The sequence below is a fragment of the Anomalospiza imberbis genome, chromosome 22 (assembly GCF_031753505.1).
Source record: "Anomalospiza imberbis isolate Cuckoo-Finch-1a 21T00152 chromosome 22, ASM3175350v1, whole genome shotgun sequence".
NCBI lineage: Eukaryota > Metazoa > Chordata > Aves > Passeriformes > Viduidae > Anomalospiza > Anomalospiza imberbis.
In genome coordinates this window covers 7,253,044-7,266,694 of record NC_089702.1, presented here as the reverse complement: position 1 = coordinate 7,266,694, position 13,651 = coordinate 7,253,044, and the positions used below count along the sequence as shown (strand labels likewise).

The window sequence follows — 13,651 nt, the reverse complement described above, 5'->3', positions numbered from 1 at the left end:
TGTTTCTGGGACAGCACGGGAGGGTGCAGAGCCAGGAGGGAACGGGCAGTGCCCTGTTCTGAGCACTCAGCAAGTCCAGCAGGCACCAACCCAGCGACAGTGATGCACTGGAGCCACAGAACAAGGAGAGCATCTCCTGTCTCCTCTCCATGTTTATTGTTATTTCAAATGAACACTGCTAGTCAGACACCCCTTGGCTCTGGGACTTGAATGGGGGACAACAGGGAGCCTTGCAGCATTCCAGCATTCCAGCCCAGGTAGGATCAGTGACCACTGGCCTGAGCAAACACCACCGGCTTCAGAGGAGCAGAGGGACATGTGGCACCTGTCCAGACAAGGGGCAAATTTCAAAGGCTCAGCATGAAGCCTAAGACCTCTGTCCTGTCCTGGGATGTTGGACATCTCCATGTACCTGTTGTGGATCATATGCCTATTCCTGCCCCTGGGCCAGAGGGCAGTTTGCAGCATCCCCACATGAGGGAAAGCATGAGACCTCCTTCCTCTGCTCCTGGACAGCCACACATGGAAGCACAGAGCAGTCCAAAGCACAGGCTGAAGCGAGCCAGAGGAAGGCAAAGTGTGGCCGTGGAGGAATTACTTAACAGCAACGTGACTCAGGTGCCTTGTGGTGACCCACCTGCCTGATGTGCAGGTAACAAGGCAGGGGTCACACCAGCTGCTCACACAGACTCAGGGGCAGTTGGTCCCTGGCAGTGCCAAGCCCCAGAGGTCAAACTGAGACAGGGAGAGAAGTCAGCAGGCATGGAATTAGCACAGGCAAACCTGTGACAACAGGGGAGCTCCCCAGGGCTGGGGCCAGGTCTGATGGAGAGAGCAAAAGCTCTAAATAAACAAGCTCCAGAGTGGCCCTGGGTCAGCAGGAGCAGCTGGGGGAAAGCAGCATATGGCTGGGTGGCAAGGAATGCCATTGCCTGTGCTGGTGCTGCTTAGAAAGATCCTCAGTGCCTTTGGAAGTCCTGAAAGCTCCACTCACCAGGTGGAGCCTGGCAGGGGACTGTGCCCTCTCCACCAGACAGGGAATGCAAAAGCAGCAGCAGGTAGGGAAGAGCTGGTGTCACCCAGAGTGGCCCCCATGGGGCTAAGAGGGAGGACCTGGGACACTGTTTTCCCTACCAGGCAGTGCCCAGCCCTTATCTATCGTGATGGCCTGGCAGAATCCTTCCAAGAGCTGAATCCACTGTGAGGAAGTGGAAGGAGGAAGATGCTCAGCCCTGCTCAGGGCAAACCTTAGCAGCAGCAATTAAACGAGTTCTTCAAAGAGAGGAAGAGGTCAGCAGGTACCTCTGTGCCAGGCTCAGTGTCCAGGGCAGTGTCTAGGGGTGAGGAAGGGAACCTCTGCTCTTCCAGCAGTTTGCAAAGGCTCCCAGGAGACCTGGACTCCTTCCAAGGCTGTGGCAGCAGATCAGGTTGGTGTGGGCAGGAGCTCTCAGCAGGACCTGTGGTCTGGAGGCAGAACCCCTTACATGTGCTCAGGGTGGTTCTGGAGACACGTGATGAAATCAGTGACAGGTTTTCCCTCGTAGCAGATCCGATACACAGCAGTGAAGAGGGGGAACCTGCGGGCAGACAAAGAAAGTCACCACGGATGGCAGAGTCAGAGCACCTCAACTTCTGTCATGGCATGCAGGAGCAGGTGGGCCAATGGCACTGTGCCCCATCCAACAGGCCACTCCTGCCCAGCTGATGGGGGCTTTCCCCTCCTGCTGCTCCTGAAAAGGTCCCAGCCCCAACCCCAACGAAGCACAGAGATTCCAGCACTCACTTCTCCACTGCATTCTTGCTCTTGAGGATTCGATGCAGCTCAGCAGATGTCTGGGGACCCTGCAGCTTCTGCCCATTCAGCATCTCCTTCTCCAGCTGCTCGATGGACTGAAACAACCCAGCAGTGAGGAACTGGACATGCAGCCCTGCTGCTGCACCAAGTTCCTGGCCTGGAGCTGGGCTGCAGCACTAGCCAAGCACAGACAGATCCCACAGTGTTAAGGGGGATCACCTCCCTGCCTACTCATCAGGTTGATGCAGGAATCATAGAATCATGGAATTCCTGAGTTGGAAGGGACCCACAAGGATCATCCAGTAGAACTCCTGGCCCCCCACAGACACCCCAACAATCCCACCCTGTGCCCGAGAGTGTTGTCCAAATGCCCCTTGAGCTCTGGCAGCCTTGGGGAACCTGTTCAGTGCCCGACCACCCTCTAGGTGAAGAACCTTTTGCTGATATCCCACCTAAACCTCCCATGACCCTGCTTTATCCACACACTGATCAGTGTCAGCCACTTCCAGGTCTGTTCACCTTCCCAGTCATGGCAAAAGCCTCGGCGACCTTACGGTTGCGGCCCCCGTAGCAGGTGGTGATGAGGTCGGCAACGCCGCAGCTCTCCAGGAAGGTGGAGGAGGTGACAGGGCCCTTACAGAAGAGTTTGGCAAAGCCAATCATCTCCATCAGGCCCAGGCGGATCACGGCAGCCTTTGTGTTGTCACCGTAGCCAAGCCCATCACAGAAACCAGCTCCTACAGCCACCACATTCTGGAAAACAATGGCAACGTGGAGGGATCTCTTCTCAACGGAACTTGGGGCTTGGCTGCATCCATGAGCAGCCTGTGTCATCCCAAGTGCTGTCTGTGCCAGTGGCCATCATCCCTCCTCCCCGAGCTCCCTGCAGAGCACCAGGCTCTGCTCACCCACCTTGAGAGCCCCACAGATCTCTACAGTGTCAGCTTCCTGCACCACCGACACACGGAAGTTGGGGGTCTGCATCAGGTCCTTCAGCATCTGTCCATGCTTCATGTTCTTGCAGCCTGAGGAGACAAAGGAATGAAGAAGAAGATGATGGGGAAAACCCATGAGGTAGGTCCATGCTCTCCTGAAGGTCATCCAGTGAGAGGAACCTATTGCCCAACCAATGTTGCAAAACATTTGCAGGTCCACACTGCCTGACAGATAAGCAATGTTCAACTTTGACATTCCCAGAAGACAGGGACAATCCATACTGCTGTGTCAAGCGAGACAGAAATGACTTTTTGAATGCTCAGTAGGTTAAAGGCCTCTTCAAAGGTTGCAATTTTGGGGTTGCAGCTTTCTGTCTTGGTTGTCCCTGCAGGGTCCTGTGTGCTTGCAGGGACTGTGGGCTCTGCTCCACCTCTCCAGCCTCCTGCCCAGTGTGTTTGCTGTTGTTTAATAAAACAGACACTTTGAATGCCACAACTTCTGACCCAGCAAACGGTTCTGTTTGTTTTGGCTCTGTGCACAGTCCCCAACAGTGTGGAGGATGTTGGAACTGTCACCAGATAAACTTCCAAGCAGCCCTGGCTGGCAATAACATGAGATCCAGGTGGGCATCCTGTGAAGCCCAAAGAAATGGAAGTTATTGGGAAGTAAGCCCAAGGATGGAAATTATTCTTTAAGGGCCTCTTGTTGCCCACCCCTTTAATTTGTGCCAGGCAGCTGCCTGATGCTGGCTCCATGCTGGCAGGAACTTTTAGCTGCACAATTCTTGTTAATGAAGCGAGTGATCCCATCACAAGCCCTGGGAATGAGCTCAGCCAGCTCCTGTGGAGTCTCTTGTCCTCCCAGGGAACAAGGCCAGTTCACCCAAGGCAGCAGGAGCTTGAGCTGCACGATACTCCACCCTTTGCCTCTTCCTGCTCATCACAAATGAAAGCTGCTAACGAGGAGGGCTGTTGGCTCCTTACCGATGGTGGTTTCACAGAACTTCTCTTCTGCCACTTCACTGGCAATATTGGCCCCCATGAGCACGTTCATTTCTATTCCCAGTTTCTCATGGATGATGTCTGAGATCAGCCTCAGCCCACCTGGTCCTTCATCCACGCCCTGGGGGACGGCCATGGACAGGCATCACAGAATCAGTTATACTGGAAAAGGTCTCTAAGGACATTGAGTCCAACTTTTGACTGAACACCACCTTGCCAACCAGACAATGAGCACCTGCCCCTCCTGGACACCTGCCCTCCACCCCAATCCTGCCATTCCCTGTGCTGCAGTGCTCCGGCTGATCCTGACGTGCAGAGCTGTGCCCTGCTCCTCTCAGCACCTGAGATCCCCCATATGCACTCACCCTTCTCCACCGACACCTCCAAATCCCCACAAAGACTCTGCCCCCACTTCCCTTCTTTCCCCCACTGCCCATTTCTGCTCCAAAATCCCTGGATTCCCTTAGCAGCCACTCCAAGCCAGGCTGCTTCCAGCTCCCCTGCCTTGGCCTGGCACCCTGGCAAGTGCTGCTCCTGCTCACACCTTGATGAGTGACATCCCAATGGCCTCTTTCTTCACATGGCCCTTGAGCTGGTCACAGACTTTGCCGATGAACTGGTGGGGCACCACGAACAGGAGAACATCAGCCCCTGCACAGGCTTTGAGCAGGTCTGGCTCTGCCACCTGAATAGAGTGGGACTGTTGTTAGGGACTGGGAAGATGCGGGGGAAGGAAGGGCCCAAAGTCACCATGCTGAGGTCCCTGCCAGCAGAAGGGCTGGAGCAGGGTGGGATGATGCCAGCCCAGAAACAGCCACATGGCCTCCAGCCCAGCCTATGGGATGCCAGAGCAGGGTCAAAGGTGGGCAGTGAGAGCAGCCAGGGCTGCAGCTCATCCAAGCACAGATGAAGGTCAGTGGGAGGGCATAACTGAGCCCCGCACAGCTTGGTGCATCCCCCGCCTGCACATCCCGGGGTTCCAGCAGCCCCCCAGAGCTGCTGGCCTCTCCCCAAAGCCTGGCAATCAGCTCTGCCCCTTGGTGAGACTGCTGGCACACACTCACCACGTTGGGGGGCAGCTTGTGCCCCGGCAGGTACTTGACATTCTCGTGCTCCGTGTTGATGATGTCCGTGAGGCGCCGGCCGCCCACCTCCTCCTCCAGCACCCACATGTTCACCTGGCTCTCGAAGCTGCTCAGCCGAGCTGTGTTGCTGCCGGCGATCTTGGCGATGGCCGAGCCCCTGCGAGGGCAGAGGGAGGCCGTGGTTGTGGGCACTGGAGAGCCCAGGGCACCACAGGTCACGCTGTGACCTGCAGGAACGGGGACGGCTGGCACCGGCTACCGGGTCTGCCGAGGGGGTACGGAGGAGGAAAGGGACCGCACTGTGCTCGCCGAGGAGACCCAGGCGCCCGGTGCTCACCAGTTGCCAGAGCCCACGATGCAAACCTTCTTGCCACCCATGGTGCCGAGAGCGGGGCACTGCGGGCTTGGAGCCTGCCTCCGCTATTTCAAGGCTGCCCGGAGCGGGGGCGGCCCCGGCCCGCCCCCGGCCCCGCCTCGCCCCGGGGGCACCGGGCACCGCTCAGTGCGCGGCAGGTGCAAAGCACTGCCCTGGAGCAGCTCAGATCCCCCAGAACCAGGAGTCACAGAATCATGGAAGACCCTGATCTGGAAGGGGCCCATAAAGATTGGTGTGTCCAAGCCCTGGCCCTGAACAGGACACCCCAACCATCCCAAACGCCCTTGAGCTCTGGCAGGGTCAGGGTTGTGACCATTGCCTGGGGAGCCTGTTCAGTGCTTGAGCACCCTCTGGGGGAAAATACCCTTTTCCTAATATCCATCTCAACCCCCCGACACAGCTCCAGCCGTTTCCTAATATCCATCTCAACCCCCCGACACAGCTCCAGCCGTTTCCTAATATCCATCTCAACCCCCCGACACAGCTCCAGCCGTTCCCCGGAGTCCTGACACTGTTGTGGAGAGCAGGGATCAGAGCTGCTCCTCGTGAGGAAGCTGCAGACCCCTTCTTGGCAGAGCACTCGCCAAGCTGACTTGTGACTGCTGAGCCTTTCTGCATAAAAGCATTTCATCGTCTCCCTCTTGCTAAAAAGTGCCATTTCCCCCCCAACGAAGGAGCAGGAACTGCCTGGTGCAGCCCCAGGACTCAGCTTCTGCCCCCACCACAGCCAGCAGCACTTTCCCCTTCACACAGAGGATCTTTCCCTTGCCCCAAGGGCTCCCAGGTCTGCAGCAAAGCAGTTACGTTCTATAAACAAGCAGGGTGAAGAGAATAAATCCCCTTCTGCATAATTTTAAACCCTCGTGTGTAAACTCTACTACAGTTTCCTTCAAATTCTGCCTTACTCCCTTGGGATGTCCAACAGGCTGCCACAATCCAGCCAAGTGGACACGAGGCAGTTCAGGATTTATTAGCATTGGCCACTGGATTTCCAGTTTTGCTCAAGTTACTTTGTTTATCACAAAAGCACTTTGCAAAGGCTTAGCAGAGTCTGCAAGCTGGGAGATCCCTCCATGAAGGGCTCGCTATAAAAGGCCAAAATATGAAGAACATTTTCTCTCCAGTCACTTAAGCCTGCTGGCTTTGAAAAGAAGAAGGAAAGCAGAAATAATCGGGAGTCACCAGGCTCATCCCCCATGGCAGCTGGGAGAGTGCAAGCTGTCAGCATGGAAGGAGGAGGACAGCTTCCTTCACAGGAGTCTTTTATTAAAACTGGGTGACGTCTACAAGGATACAGTACAAAAAAAAAAAAAAAAAAAAAAAAAAAATTTGGTCCATGGAAAAAACCGTAATATTCAGTTAAGAAAAGCAGTTACGCTCCAACAGCTACGTTTGCCTATGTAGGACTCGGCATCCCTCCTGTGGGAGTACCCTGAGGAGTCAGGGGCTGCTTCTCCAGCACCAAGACCTTCACCCCAGTACCACAGAGGAGCATTTCAGAAGGGCAAAGGAGAGGGGAAGTTGAGAGTCTATTACTCACAGACATGTAGTAACACAGACACAAGGAGTAGTAGGGCCACCCAGGTGCTCCAACTCACAGCAGCCTCCCCAGTCACACTGAACTGGGTGAGTGCTCATCAGTAACATGATCCTGCAGCTATTCCAAGAGTCAGACCAACTTTTGAGTCCATCTGCATTATAGTCCCAAGCACAAACACTGGGATTGGAGTGAAGAGGAGCTATTTCATTCTCCTAAGCCTGACCACCAGTACCTCATTCCAGGAGGAGGCATCGGGGCTGCTACTCCTCACAGTGGAGAAAATCTATTTGTACATTCCTGAACCATGCTGGGCCCTATGGCAGCCCCACAGCCTAAAACTTGACTAAAAACCACAGGAGCTTCAGCATGGAAACACCTGCTAACTCACATATGCTTGGAAAAATGTCCATTTCCAAGGACTGTCCTGTCCTTGGACCCTGGGACCCACACGAAGGAGCCTCTGGTCCCCACAGCAAGTGACACAGGACAACTGTCCTGAAGGAATGAGCTTACAACACTGTCCCTACAGAATTCCAGGCAGCTGCTCCATCTCCTCTCCCTGCTCCAGGGAAAACAAGCAGCCACGTGGTTTGCTGGAACCCACTTGTAGGTGTTTGAAGTGCAGAGCGCTGCATCACTCCAACGCTTCCACATCCCTGCAGGAAACCAAGGCCTTGTCTCCCTGTGATCCCAGCCTAGGATAGTCCATCACGGAACACGAAGGGAATGGGGCAGGGGAGAAGGAAGAAGGGAAGAAGCAATTCTCTACACAGTTCAGTAACTTCCTCAAGGAGGAGAGTGACCTATGAGGCAGCCCAGTGCAGCAGCACCCTCTGAGGAGGGGGTGAGGGCAGGGAGGTATGTCAGCTCATGGCATCCTGCCCACGACAGCGCCTGGCACGGGCTGTAAAACGTGGCAGGGAAGAGCCCAGCCACACCTTAAAGCAGAGCCAGGCTTCAGAGCCAGCTCTGAGTGCCCAACCAATGCTGGCTGGGGAGGAATGGGCTGAGAGAAGGCTCGGAGTCACTCTGGCTACCGGGGACACTACGGACAGTGCAGTCACAGGGATGCTCGTGGAAGCCTTGGGACTGACAAGGCAACAGTCAGGAAGAAAACCAGGTAGAAATGTGTGCTCATTGGAGCCTGTCTGCTTGCCCCAGGTGTCCTGGACTTGCCCCTGCAGGGACAATGCCAGGACGAATAATGTGGGCCTCGCTGCCAGAGTGGGATTCGGTGAGCTGGAACAGTGAGCTCTGCAGCTCTGTCTCCACAAACAGCTGTGAAGCTTCTGCCTGGGGAGGAGCAGAGCAGCCTATGTGTTCCGGATCCCCAGGGCCTGCTCCAATTCCTGCCGTCTCTGCTGCACCTGCAAGAGGAGCCGAGTTGCAGCATTAACACCCTTGGGTGGTGCAGCACCAGAGCACCCAGGAGCCAGCTGGGAAAGGGCGAGCTCAAACTGGGACCAAGATGCAACTGCCACATTCCCCCAGCACTGTGTGCCCCAAGGAGTGACAGGCACGGAGAGGGACCCCTGCTTGGGGACACTCACCTTGGAGTAGAAGTATCGGCACACGGCTTCCTGCGCCCACGGCTGGAAGTAGAACTCGGCTCTGCGCTCCTCCTCGGGATTCCCAACGACATCAGTCATTGTCTGGGAGCACAAAGGCACAACAGCTCAGCGAGTGCAAAAGCTCTGGCTGTGCTGAGCAAACCCACCCCCTTCCCTTTCCTCACAGACATCTCAGTGCGCTCAGGTCAGATTCTTATGCTTGACTCAAATCCCAGCATCGCTTTCTGAGGAGGAAATTGCCTCCTTCTCTCTGTGGGAGCTCATTCTAATGAGGGAAGCGTGTGAACCGGACCACCCTCCACACAAGACAAAGCTTTTACCTTCAAATCCCGGCACTGGGACTGGAGCCAGTCATTGATGAAGCCCTGAGGATCTCGGGCAAAGCTCAGCATGAATTCACGCTGTGTCTTCAGCTGGTTGATGGTCTCAATTGTTTCATGGATCTGAAGGAGACAAACACAGATTGGAACTGCTGAACAGGGGAGAAGTCAGAAACATCAAGGGATCCAATACATGAAGGAAAATTCTTACACTCTCTAGTTAACTTATACTTACCTTAAACTGGATGTTCAGCTCCCAGTTCCCTGCTCTCTAAATATTACCAATTTTCCCATAGAATGGTTGCTTTAAAAATTACATTTCCAGGTACAGCCACGTTTGTAAACACGCCTCATCCCACTGCAGCTTCCAAACAACAGAGCACTCCTATCCTGTGTCCAGAGAAACATCCCTGCCCAGCAACAAGGAGAGCACAACTGAAGGAGCTTTTCCTACCTTGTTATCCAGAGCAGCAATTTCCTGTTGACTGGCTGTGGAGAGCAGAAAGGAATTCATCTGAGTTTTCAGGGTATCGTCCACCTCCACGTCAATGTCATAGCAGGCTGTTTTCTTCTGGTCATTTGGGTCAACACTGGGGACAAGAAGGCAAAATCAGGGAGTAGCTCCAGAAAGAAGGCAAAATCTGGGACCAGTTCAAGAAAGCAGCAAATGCAACTCCTCTGGGATGCTGCAGCAAATGGACTGCAGGCAGGGACAGGGAAAAGCCATGCCACTGTCAGCCTCAGCCCTAAAAGCAGCAAAAACCCAACACAGCTTTGCAGCAAAAGAAATGAGTGCTCCAAGAAGGTTTCTATCCACAGCTAAGGACAGCAGGGATGTGGGAGTGCCTTTGGAAGAGGGATGTGGTAATGAGAGAGGCAGCTGCTCTTGTACAAAGGAACAGCGACAGGCAACATGGGAACTGCTGCTGAAAATCAGGACATGTCACATTGTCTTCCCGTGCCAGCCTCATCCATCCCTCCCTCCCACTCCTTCCTGGAAACAGGAACTCACGTGGAGCAGCCTCACCTGATCACGTGATTGATGATGATCGGTTCGGGGGGCATCAGCAAGGCATGAAGCCTTTGTGGGATCTCAGAGAACTTCATCCGCTGCGACTCGAATATCTGTGAGAGAGACAGGGCTGAGGGAGGAGCAGGGGCTCAGTGCAGCCACCCCCGGCTGCCCACTCTGGAAACTGATCCAGGTGCTGCTGTTCCAGCCCTGCCATTGCTCACCTGCTGCAGGTACTTGTCACAGATGACAAACTCCCGCTCGTGGGGGTCCTGCAGCTTGTGGGTCTTGATGTACTGCCACAGGGCCTGGATGATCACGGGCCGGGTCTGGGTGTGGATGCCCAGGAGCCGAGCCAGGCGTGGATCCAGTTTGAACTGGGGAGGCTGAACAAAAAGAGGTGAGGCAGGTGAGACACAGGTAATGGTGCATGCCCAGCACGGAATCATGGAATGGTTTGGGTTGAGAAGGACCGTTCAGAAATCTCATTCCACCCCCTGCCATGGGCAGGGGCACCTTCCACTATCCCAGGCTGCTCCAAGCCCTGTCCAACCTGGCGCTGGGCACTTCCAGGGATCCAGGGGCAGCCACAGCTTCCCTGGGCAGCTGTGCCAGGGCCTCACCACCCCTACAGGGAGGAATTTTTCCCTACTATGCTACCTGGTAATCCAGCATCAGCAGGACAGTGCAGCGCACGTTCACATCCCCCGGCCTCTTCACCTGGAAGCCATCTGTCTCCTGAGTTGTAGCAGTCCTGTGCCACTGGAACATGAGAGGCAATTCAGAAGCGCCCCCCAACATGATTCCCCTGCTCCTGCTGCTGGGCAACCAAAAAGCTTTGCCAGTAAATCCCACCCAACTAGAGAAAGCTCCAATTCTTCCTACTTAAGAGTTTGAAACAACAATCAATACATTTGTTCTGACCTTCAGCAAGTGAGAGGAAAAGCCAAAGTGAGAATTCAAGAGCTCCTGGCTCCCAGGAGCCTCAAGGATTCCCACCTCCCAAGTTATAAATGACACACAAACCCCACCTGCTGAAACACCAACCCACTTTTGGAGGAAACACAGCAAAAAGCAGCTCACCTCTACTAGGTGATTGTCAGGGCCATACAGGTCTTTATCAAGTTCAATGACCAGAGATTTAAAGAAGGACGAAAATTTCCTTTTCTGCTTGGTGGCATCATATTTGGACAGAGCAGACTGCAAGCAACACAGGGAGGAAGAGGGTTAGGGCAGCAAGTCTCAGCACTCAAGCACAGCCACCGTGCACAACAGCTCCTGTAAGTTCTGAACACCTGAATTCACCAACGCGTGCTCAAAAATCAAGTTTCCAAGTCAGAAAGGGAAAGACTGGAGTTAAAGATGAGCTCGCAGGAGTTAAACCCCTCAGCAGTTACGTACAATGCCAGTGCCCTGGTTCTCAGAGCCGGGGACACAAGTGCCACTGAGCTGCTCTCACCAGTGATTCTCACAACTCTAAGAACTTTGGACAACTCATGTCCTGCCATGGGGACACCCATCGGTCTCCAAGCTGGGCTCTCGGTCTCGTCACCATCAGACTCCTTGGAAAACAGAGATGAAGGAGGATATCAAGCCCCAGCTGTACTCTCAGACACTAGGAAACTGGTTTCATTGCCAACTCCAGATCCACAATCTCCTCTGAGGATGGGTACTTCCCACTTACATCCTCCAACAGCCGTCCTTCCACCCGAAGCTCCCAGGAGGCGACGGTTCCTTCGCCGTCCTCCGCGTCCGACTTGGCGGGGTTGAAGGTGTTGGAGATAAAAATACGCAGCTTTCGCTTTTGCTAGGAGAAAAAGCATCAGCTTGGCGTTAACCCTCCTGCACAGGGCCAACTGTCCTGCACAGGCTTTGCTAAAACTGAGCTCAGTGTTTTCAGCTGCCTCGCATTGCCCCTCTCCCGGTGCACACAGCGAGGACAGAGGCGCTGCTGGTCCCTGATATGCCACACTCACAGCACACGACCCTTCAGTGCCCTCCTGCTGCCTGAACTCAGGAGCCTCCAAAGCCTGAATACAACCCACCCCTACCTTGATGGGACGTTTCAGAGCCTCCTGGATATCCAGGCGCTTCCTCATGATGGTCTGGTCCAGCTTCCTCTCGAAGGCCAGCAAGTCCATGTAGGCCTGGGATTCGGGCACGAGCTCACGGATCTGTGGCCAAGCAAGGATGGAAATGCCCATCAGCTCCCCAGTGTGCCCCAGGCTGCCTCACCTCCCCCTGAGCCACTCCCCTTGCCCCACTCACCCTCTGCGGGAGAATTTTATCTGCCATCTTCTTCTTCTTGGCGCTGACAGGGGCAAGAGGCAAAAGAGGCGTGAAAATGGGAATGGCTCTGGGCACAGGAACCCACAAACCTGCAGCACCGACTGGCCAGGGGCTCCCCAGTTAGCTGGGCCCTGCTCCAGTGTGGTCAACTGGTTATATCAATGTTCCCCACCCCTCTGAGCACAGGAAAGGGAATTGCATCTATTAAAAAGCAGGCTGCATCTGTTAGAAGTGGAATCATCCCTTGGGAAGGAGGACTTGACACAACATCCACACCAAGTGACCCTCCAGCCTCAGTCAACTTTGGATTTGCTTTTCCAGGGACGGCATTTTAAATCCAGGAAAAATTTCATTCTCACTGGGGCATCACATCAGGATGCAGGCACGTGACATAAACTCAGCCCTGCCCTGCCCAGTGTTGTCCTCCAATCCCAGGGGAATGCACAAGGATCTGACAGGACCCTTCAGCACTGCAGGATGGCTGACAACTCCAGAATCCTTGAGATTGGAAAAGACCCTTGACTACAACCCCTACCTGATCCCCACCTTGTCACCAACCCAGAGCACTCAGTGCCACACCCATCATTCTTCGGAAACCTCCACGGACGGGAACTCCACCACCTTCCTGGGCAGCCCCTTCCAAAGCCTGGCAATTTCCATGAAGATATTCCTCCCGATCCCCACCACAACCCAGGGGATGTCCCCTCCGCCCACGAATGTTACTGCTGCTGCCCCCAGACACTCCCATCGTCCGGGATGTCCCCAAGAGCCGGAAATGTCCCCGTTAGCCCCGGGATGCGCCGTCTCCCCGTGCCTTACTTGTGGTTGCGGTTGGGCACCGTCTGCGGCTGCACCTGCTGGAGCTGCTGCGGCGCCGGCCGCTTGCGAGCCTGGTCCAGCCCGGCCTGCGCCAGCGCGGGCCGCACGGCTGGGCTCCCGCCGTACCCGGGAGGACCCATGGCCGGGCCCTGCGGCGCCAGGCGGCCGCCCGGCAGCATCCCGGGGCGCTGCGGAGAGAACAGACTCGGTCAGCGCCCGCCGCGCCCGGCCCCGCGCCCCGCCCCGCGCCGCCCCGCCTCACCGGGTAGGCGGCTCCGGGCAACGGTGAGCGGTACAGGCCTTGCCCCGGCGCCGGGCCCATGCGCACCGCCCCGCCCGGCGCTCCCGGGCCCAGCGCGGCCCCGGGCGCGGCCCCGGCGGCGCCGCCGCTCGCAGGCCCCGATTGGAACCCGGCCCGCGCCGCCATCTTGTCTCGCACAAAGGGAGCGGAACCGGAAGCGGCCGCGCACGGCGCGCGGAGCGCCGGGGAGGTGCCGCCCCCGCCCGCCGGCGGCAGCGCCCCCTGCCGGCGGGGAGGAACGAGCGGCGGGGATCCGGGAGGGGTTGGGGGTGCGGGAAGGGAACGGGGACCTTGAGGGGTGGGATTGGGGTGCAGGTTCTGGAGAACCAGGGGTGGGAACGGGGACCTTGAGGGGTGGGATTGGGGTGCAGGTTCTGGAGAACCAGGGGTGGGAACGGGGACCTTGAGGGGTGGGATTGGGGTGCAGGTTCTGGGGGATCAGGGGTGAGAGCGGGGACCTTGAGGGGTGGGATTGGGGTGCAGGTTCTGGAGAACCAGGGGTGGGAACGGGGACCTTGAGGGGTGGGATTGGGGTGCAGGTTCTGGGGAACCAGGGGTGGGAACGGGGACCTTGAGGGGTGGGATTGGGGTGCAGGTTCTGGGGAA

The 13,651-nt window shown here is 56.2% G+C and overlaps 2 protein-coding genes across 2 annotated transcripts; both read right to left on the bottom strand.

The window, feature by feature from the left end:
• Positions 1-134: 134 nt before the first annotated feature.
• GPD1 (glycerol-3-phosphate dehydrogenase 1) lies at positions 135-5,313 on the bottom strand. The gene is made up of 8 exons (XM_068212518.1): positions 5,155-5,313; positions 4,797-4,974; positions 4,277-4,417; positions 3,715-3,853; positions 2,708-2,820; positions 2,315-2,548; positions 1,784-1,890; positions 135-1,577 (listed from the first exon to the last, which is right to left on the bottom strand). Exons 1-8 carry the CDS (start codon positions 5,193-5,195, stop codon positions 1,481-1,483), a joined length of 1,050 nt encoding a protein of 349 aa, XP_068068619.1. The 5' UTR covers positions 5,196-5,313; the 3' UTR covers positions 135-1,480.
• A 1,125-nt stretch (positions 5,314-6,438) lies between these two features.
• SMARCD1 (SWI/SNF related, matrix associated, actin dependent regulator of chromatin, subfamily d, member 1) lies at positions 6,439-13,186 on the bottom strand. The gene is made up of 13 exons (XM_068212511.1): positions 13,007-13,186; positions 12,745-12,932; positions 11,905-11,947; positions 11,688-11,810; positions 11,321-11,443; positions 10,720-10,836; positions 10,297-10,398; positions 9,861-10,022; positions 9,652-9,749; positions 9,079-9,214; positions 8,625-8,747; positions 8,284-8,385; positions 6,439-8,100 (listed from the first exon to the last, which is right to left on the bottom strand). Exons 1-13 carry the CDS (start codon positions 13,169-13,171, stop codon positions 8,047-8,049), a joined length of 1,536 nt encoding a protein of 511 aa, XP_068068612.1. The 5' UTR covers positions 13,172-13,186; the 3' UTR covers positions 6,439-8,046.
• Positions 13,187-13,651: the final 465 nt, after the last annotated feature.

Excerpts from the sequence above, each read along its gene's own strand:
- SMARCD1 (XM_068212511.1), bottom strand. The coding sequence starts at position 13,171 with ATGGCGGCGCGGGCCGGGTTCCAATCGGGGCCTGCGAGCGGCGGCGCC. Across the intron at positions 10,837-11,320 it reads AAGGACGGCTGTTGGAGGAT|TCTGCTCTGTCCAAATATGA; the intron begins GTAAGTGGGAAG and ends TGTTGCTTGCAG. Across the intron at positions 10,023-10,296 it reads TGCTGATGCTGGATTACCAG|CCTCCCCAGTTCAAACTGGA; the intron begins GTAGCATAGTAG and ends CTTTTTGTTCAG.
- GPD1 (XM_068212518.1), bottom strand. The coding sequence starts at position 5,195 with ATGGGTGGCAAGAAGGTTTGCATCGTGGGCTCTGGCAACTG. Across the intron at positions 4,975-5,154 it reads ATCGTGGGCTCTGGCAACTG|GGGCTCGGCCATCGCCAAGA; the intron begins GTGAGCACCGGG and ends CTGCCCTCGCAG. Across the intron at positions 3,854-4,276 it reads TTGGGATGTCACTCATCAAG|GGCGTGGATGAAGGACCAGG; the intron begins GTGTGAGCAGGA and ends GCCGTCCCCCAG.